This window comes from Juglans regia, chromosome 12 (assembly GCF_001411555.2).
Source record: "Juglans regia cultivar Chandler chromosome 12, Walnut 2.0, whole genome shotgun sequence".
In the NCBI taxonomy this organism is placed as follows: domain Eukaryota; kingdom Viridiplantae; phylum Streptophyta; class Magnoliopsida; order Fagales; family Juglandaceae; genus Juglans; species Juglans regia.
In genome coordinates this window covers 20,094,279-20,102,452 of record NC_049912.1, presented here as the reverse complement: position 1 = coordinate 20,102,452, position 8,174 = coordinate 20,094,279, and the positions used below count along the sequence as shown (strand labels likewise).

General features: G+C 28.9%; 1 protein-coding gene across 1 annotated transcript; it reads right to left on the bottom strand.

The window, feature by feature from the left end:
• Positions 1-2,852: 2,852 nt before the first annotated feature.
• LOC108994702 (GATA transcription factor 15-like) lies at positions 2,853-4,007 on the bottom strand. Its single transcript, XM_018970018.2, has 3 exons — positions 3,609-4,007; positions 3,385-3,519; positions 2,853-3,287 (listed from the first exon to the last, which is right to left on the bottom strand). The coding sequence occupies exons 1-3, from the start codon at positions 3,627-3,629 to the stop codon at positions 3,048-3,050; spliced, it is 396 nt and encodes a 131-aa protein (XP_018825563.1). The 5' UTR covers positions 3,630-4,007; the 3' UTR covers positions 2,853-3,047.
• Positions 4,008-8,174: the final 4,167 nt, after the last annotated feature.

Here is an 8,174-nt window from a genome sequence, read left to right as displayed (position 1 = left end):
ATGGTTCTACCAAATCATTGAATCTTAAATCCTAAAGGCAACTGTCCCAGAAGAAATATAGGCTAATTATTCAACCAATTTTTAAGTGCAAATTAAATTTATGCTTGAAAATCTACTAAGTGATGATAAAGACAACCCTTCTCACAATTATTGACAACTCTATTTTAAATGGAGGATTTTTTGTAAAATGATTTATAAAATAGTTATAGGAGTATCCTTTCTAGCAAATACAAAGTGTGCCCTATGTAAAACAATATTGTAAAAGAAGTGCTATTCATCACCCTTTATAGCAAATACAGAGAAATAGAGAGATGGAGTAAACAGAGAAAAAAAAGAAAAGAAATGTATGTTAAACCTCCCACAGATCTGAAGGCTTCAGTGGACTAAGGGAGGATTCACGTCAGTGAACTGAGATGGGACCGAGGGCTAGGGAACTGATCTCCTCAGGAGGGCTGAGGTCGTGGTAGGGAGGGCTGAGGTCATGCTTGGCTGAGGTCGGTGGCTGTGCTTCAAGAGGGCTTTGAGTCGAGGGGGCTTTGAGAGCTTGGGGGCAAAATGGCTGAATGAGGGCTTCGATGGCTGAGAGACGATACAGAGCAAAACATTTCAGTTGTTTTAGTGAACTCGGTCTACATGTCATGTGTGCAATGGATGAAGCGAAATAGTGGCTGTTGTGAAGATTATTTCTTCAGATTGTATCAAGTCATGAACAAGAACCCAACCCATAAGCTAAATGTGTCAAACTTTTAAACTCTAACTCGACCTATTTAAATAACGGGTTGTGCCGTGTCACCCAATTATTTCTTGGCTCATTTAATAATTAATTAGAAATAGGTTAACTTGATATGACTCATTTAAACTCATTTCATTTAAATGGGTTGAACTAACATGCAAAATTCATTTGACCTAATTATTTCACATAAAAATTCAAATCTATATTTATTAGTAGCCACAATATCTTTTTAAAAAAAATAAAACTACCTACAAATAAAAAAATCAATATTTTTCAAATTATAACATATAATAAAACCAATATTACACACTCTACAACAAATATGAGCATAAGTCCATAATTACAATCCCAATAATAAAAACATAAGTATACTGAGAAATACCAATGTTGCAACTCAACAATAATAAAATTGTTATTTTAAAATAAAATCTAAACGTGTCAAAACAGTTTGATTTCAAGTTAAGTGGATTGACTTATTATTGACTTGTTTATAACTCATATCTTAATGGGTCAACCCATTTTGATCCAAACTCGTTAATATCAAATTCAAATTCGTTAATTTCGTGTCGTGTTCGTGTTGGATTCACGAATTATGTCACATATTGTAGGGGTGGGCAATGGGGCCCTGCAGCCTACAACTCCACCCCGCATCTAGCCCTCCTAGCGGGGGCGGGGGGCGAGGAGGGCCCAACCCTATCCTGCACTTATATATTTTATTATATAAATATATATTTATACTATACATATTTATAAATATTTATTATTTATACTATATATAAATATAGTAATATGTATTAAGTATAACTTTTACTTAATATTTTGTATAAGTTGTAGTGTAGTAGGATTACCTTTTTATAGATTGCTAAGACAATACAAGAGTCTCATATTGCATAAGTGTGAGACTTGTATTGTGAAGACAATCTATAAAAAGGTCACCCTACTACACTACAATTTACACAAAATATGTACCACAAATTTAAAAACTATATAGTTTTTAAATTATAGTCATATTAACAAATTTAAGTTTATAAATTGGGTTTAAAAATGTGTTTTTGATTACTTTTGAACACGAATAATTTTTGAACCCAATAGACTATAGTCCATTATTAAAGTGGACGAGAGACGGGACATATTGAGAGTCCATCCTGTCCCCCAGCATGTTGGGGGCGGGGAGGGGACTATCCATCCCTAGCATATTGCCACCCTTACTTGCATACCGTAAGACCATATTATCATTTGATTTAGATTCGTGTTCTATAACTAGCATTTGGGTTTGAAACAAAGTATATTATTTTTTAAACCACTTTCCATATTTATAAACATATTTTTTAATAAAATTACTCCAATTTCATTATCGCTATCTATTTCTTTAAAAAACATGTTTTCTTAAATTATTTCTTCGTTCATTAGTGTACATCAACACCAAATAGAGGAAAGCAACTGTATGATAACACAAAACAAACGCCATATGAAACGGATACTTGGATGTTGAAAAAAAAAAAAAAAAAAGGAAACAAGACATATGCCAACTCTTGAAATCCTTGTCGATGGAAGCAGAGTAAAGGAGTTTGCTTCGATTATCCTCTTGTAGTAATGGACGATAAGATGTTGGGATGGAGGGAGTTTCTTCGATGTTTTGGAATTCGATTCCGGAAATCTCAAATGTTGAGAGTTTGGGGTTTGAGGATGTTCAATCTACAGCTCATTGCAACACAAAGGTCAAAAGGTTCTTACGAGTCAATGGATTTTTAATTTTCAAATTAAAAAAAGAAAAGGTTCTTATGCAGATATTAACACGTAAGATATTCATTTAATAAAATAGTACAAATTAAAAAAAAAATTATTTTCATGAGAGAAAAAATATATTTTCTTTTCTTAAATTTTTTATTTATTTTTTCAATAAAAAAATCATATTAACATCAGTTCGTACTAAATCACTTGTACCTTACAAAACTTGAATAATAATGACTCTTGCTTTCTCAATAATCCTGTAAACCCAAAAAAAAAAAAAAAAAAACAGCGGGAAATACGAATTTCACATTCCCTCTTATTTTCTTGAAAAAATAGAAACATTTTTTTTAATAAATTTAAAATAAAATTATATTGTAAATAGACAACATAAGCAAAAATAGGATCAATTTCCAATTCTTACATTGTTACAGTTGTTGGAAGTTGAAACTTGAAAGTTGAAACACTGAAGAACCATTTTGTCTCAAAAGAACAGTTATGACAATACTCTAAAATGACTGTGATTAATAGAAAGAAGATACAGTTGAAAGAAGGTTAGGATCCCCACATCCAGCTCCTAAAATTTCTACCAGAGAGAGCCATAAGAGAGAGCCATCAACAGCACAGCCGCTTGTTCCTCCTCCCCCAACTTCTTCCTCTGCATCAACACCTCTCTTCCCAAAGCCATCAGTCTCTGCTTCGTATTATCCCCTATCTTATTACTTCCACAAAAACTTGTTTTCTTGGGCTTTTTGTCCTCTTTGTTCAAACCCAGAGCAGCCCTTCTCTTCTTCCTGCTTCTGATCCCACACGCATTACACAGTGACTGCAAAATCAACATAGAAAATACTCAGCTCACAAAATCAAAAATAAAAAAATCTGATCGAAACCCCAATATAAATCAGGGATTTTTTCTGGTTTACCTTGGGACCAGCTGGGCCGCCTCGCCATAGAGGTGTCTTGGAGGTCCCGCAGTCGGCGCAGGTTTTTGTGTGGCTTTCTTCGGACGAAACCCCCCCATTTGGGCTTTTGATATTCACGACCTCGGACTCCGATCCCTGCACCAAAACACGAAATCAGACTGATCAACGACTTTTCATGATCAAGATCACAGATCAAACAGCGAAAAAAGGCCATGATCACTCACTTTATCGCTCAGATCTTCCATCTTTTCGCAATCTATTACAAAGATTCGAATCAAACCCAGATACGATAGCCGAATAGGAAGCTGAAAGCGGGCGACTCCTTAAACCCCCTACGATACTCGGAGGAAACGAAGAACTATTCGGATCAAAGCAGGAGATCAGAGACACCACTACATCAAATCAGAGCGAGAAAGCACCACAGGAAATGACGCTTATTCCTCAATATAAATGAGAGAGAAAGAGAGAGAGAGAGAGCGAGGGAAGGAGAATCTATTGGTTGTTGAATCGGAAAGTATGAGAATCTAAAAGAAACCGACACGCACTGAAGGAGTGCGAAGGACTGTGTATGCGAGCTCTCAGAGAGAGAGAGAGAGAAGACCGACACGCGCACCAGCTGCAGCAGATCAAGATAAAAAGACCACCTTATATAAATGGGACGTGAAACCCTAGCCCCCATGGCATATAGTAAATAACATTATTGCCCCTACCATCTATTAAAAACACTGCTCTCTTTTTCTTCTTTGTTTTTAATATATCCAAAAGAAACACCCGCCAAAAATTGAATAAAAAAAAGGGTTATAGTGAAATGAAAACAAAAAGGGCGCCAAGTAAAAGCCAAGGCCACTAAGGGTAGTGGCGGGTTTGGAGCGTATTATAAAATATAAAATTTTTATTTTATTTTATTATTATATTTTTTTAAAATTTTTATATAAAATATAATAAATAATTTAATTTTTTTAAATTTTAATACATTTTTTAAAATTTTAAAACAATAATAATATTAAAATATAATATTTTAAACTTCAAAACAAAACGTAAAATTCTCATCTCACCTCCCAAACCTGTCTTAAATAATTTTTTTTATCATTTTTTTAAAGATTCTCTTAATTTTTGTATTCAAATACTATTTATAATTTATAATTTTAAAAGAAAAATAATATCAAACCTAAAACATGAGCTACAATACATACAAGAATGAAGAATAATTCTATTTACGAGATATAAATTTGTAAATATTACACAAAAATAATTCTATTTATTTGTATCTCAAATATTACATGTGAGAGTGTAAATCTTATCATTAAATATGGTTGGGATTATATAATTGTAGAAAATACTTTTTAAAAAAATTATAGAGAATTTTAATCCAAAGTTAAGATGCCAATAATGTTGATGCATTTACACATTCTCCATTTTTGGTCATAGATGTAATATCTACGACCAAAACTAGGGAAAGAAAAAATTTCCCATGTAATAAAGTCAAGGTTCAAAAAATTAGATTCGAGCAGGAATCGATTAAACGAATCGGGAGATTCATAGCAATTTTCAATTGATTATTTTAATACTAATAAAAAATATTAAAAATTAAATATAATACAATTTAAGCATTTAATGTCATGTATAAAATATAAATTCATTACTATTTTCAATAAAAATATGGAATGAATCTAAATAGTTTCAATAAAAATTTAATTTATGTATTTAAGCTCAATTATTGAAATTTTTGCCTCATATACGAAGAAAATAAATATCATTAAATTATATGCATATGACAAATGTAATATTTTATATACAACTACAAATTTAATAAAAATACTCATTTATCTCCTCATTTTTTATTTAACTAAAGAAAATAAATGACTATATGTTTTATCTTTTGATTTTTCTGCAATTTTTATTGAACACAATGATCAAAAAGTTAATATATATTTAGTTCTATCATATTTTTGTACAATAATTAAAAAAAAAAAAACTCAATTGTTAGACAACTTAAAAAATTGGATAGAATCGGTTTGAATTAGTTTAAATCGGTTGATTGAATTGGTTCAATGAATGATTCAAAAAGTTCACTAAAATTTGTTCGATTTTCTTATTGATTCAATTTGAATTAGCCTAAATCGAACCATTTTCTCAAACATTGAATAAAGCTTCTCAAGGCTAACTTGTAGATTATTAAAAATCTCCTTTCCCCTTTTTGAAAATTTATAAGAAATAGAACAAATGGAGAAAAAATGACATAAGAGGGGAATCACATTAGCATTCTAAACTAATATATAATGGCAAAATACTTTCAAGATTTGATTTTTTGAACTTGGTATCCTTAAATTCGTATGTAATTCCCATTAATAAAATAAGGTCATTAAGGGTTTTTGGTTGGTTTTTTCCGTTCATAAATATCACTTTGGTCATTCCAATTATCAAATGAAATTTATGTGCAAGGTATGCAACTTTTCTTTTTCTTTTTAGCCATTTTAACAAAAAAAAAAAAAAACAATTAGTAGAGTGTCTAAGAAGGGTAATTACAAAGAAAATTTTAGTTTTGAATTCTAAATATGATTATCTCTAAAATAAAATGATGAGCATAAAGAGACATAAAGAGCATTTTAGATAAGAGTGTAGTTTTTTCCATCATATTAAGGATAAATGGAAAGAGAAATATTTTTTGTTTCGAAAATGTGTTTAGAATGATTTTTTTTTTTTTATTTAAAGATTAAAGAAGTATTTTTTAATGATATTGTGAATTTTTTATTTTTTTTAAATATTTATAATGATTAAAAAAATACATAAAACAAAAAAAATAAAAATAAAAAAAAATGAAATAACCTATTTGAGATATTTATTTGAGATATTTTTTCGATAAACAAAGCAATGCTCAAATGGGAATGGGTTTAATAATTTTAAATTCTTTTGAAATGTTTCTTTTTAATTTGATAAAAGTAAGGTCTCACCTCACTTGTTTCAATGTACTGATGAAATGATTGTTCCACTCCATAATTTATTAATTTCATTACATTTAGAGATATTTTTTTTTTTTTTTACCCCATTTAGAGTATTTTTCAGAAAAAGGAACTGATAGGGCTCCATAATTGACCAAATTCCGAAGCTGTACTTGGAAGCTGGATGCAACAGAACCAAAAAGCTGTCCATCATAAAGAGAAGGTTTTTTATTTATTTATTTATTTATAAATAACTTATTACATTTTATTAATTTAAATAGATTTTAGATAGTTAGTGAAACGAGATCAATTAGTTTTAAATAAAAATTAAAAGTTGAATAAAATATTATTATAATATTATTTTTTAATATTATTTTTATTATTTTGAGATTTAAAAAAATTAAATTATTTATTATATTTTATGTAAAAATTTAGAAAAAATATAATGATGAAATGAAAATTTTTCACTATCCAAATATAGTTATTTTCATTTATTTCAATTTGTCGACATTAGAATTCAATGGCTAAGATCCAATCATATTATTTATCTTAATAATCATATTTTAACAACATAGTATTGTAATTTATATTTTATAATGAATAGAATTTTCATTTAAATTGAATTTAAGGAATTTTTTCAAACTTCGTCTATAAGTTGGAATTGAAACACTGCAGCAGTGATATGGCTGCATGGCAGATGCGAGATTAATGAGTGGTTTGGATTTAGAGATGAGTTGAAATAAATTGAGATTGTTTGTGAATAGTAGAATAAAAGTTGAATTATTTATTATATTTTATGTAGAAATTTGAAAAAGTTATTTTAAAATTTAAAAAATTTGAATTGTTTATTATATTTTGTGTGAAAATTTGAAAAAATTGTAATGATGAGATGAGATGAGATGAATTGAGGTGGGTTGAAATGGATTACGAATACAAATGAGACCTAACGAAACTTTGAGGGAGCAAATTAGTAATTTATATTTTATAATCTTAATATAACAAGAAACATTATAAAACATAGTTTAAGAAAATATATAAATATGTTAATCAACTTGAAGATGTTTCAAGATCTTTATGGTTGTAAAAAATTATGAATTACATGCAAGTTCTAATTTACTCTCTTCAATGGATAATACGAGTAATGTTATATATAGTCTTAAGGTGTCAAAGTCTCGTATATTTTTTTTTAAAAAAGAGTGAGGTACACCATTAAATAATAGAAATTTTTTTTTTTTTTTTTTATGTGAGTCTTATATTTGTCTATTTCTTTTTAAAAAATGCAAGAAAATGTGCACATGCTATAATTATATATAAAGTCATTTCATCATTTCATTTGAAATTAAGGTCGTGAAAAGGAGTAAGGTTGAATGGAAAGAAATAAAACATAATAGAGAAAAATCATACCTTTTTTGTTTTGGAAAAATACATCGTTTGACAGATTTTGTGGGTCAAACTTTTTTGAGTTAAAAAGATATAGATTTTATTAAACTTAAGACTAAATTCTTTAGTTTTATAAAATTTTTAAAAAAAAAACATGTATGATTATTTTTTATTAAATTCATTGGAAAAACCTGAGTTTTTTTAAAATGGTAGAGATAGTTAGGTGTTATTTTGAAATTTTGTAAAACTTTTGTAAAGAAAGGGTAGAGAATTTTCGGTTTTCATTATATTTTGGCTTTTAAAGTAACAATTAATTATGAGGGATACACAGATAATGAATGACCCTTCTATTTACAACCACATGATTGGGAGCATCAAAACTACTGTAGAAGATGGTCAAAAAAGGAGGCTTTGTGGGTGTAGCAGTTTTCTTAAAAAAAATGACACCATTTGATGATGCTAGATCGATGT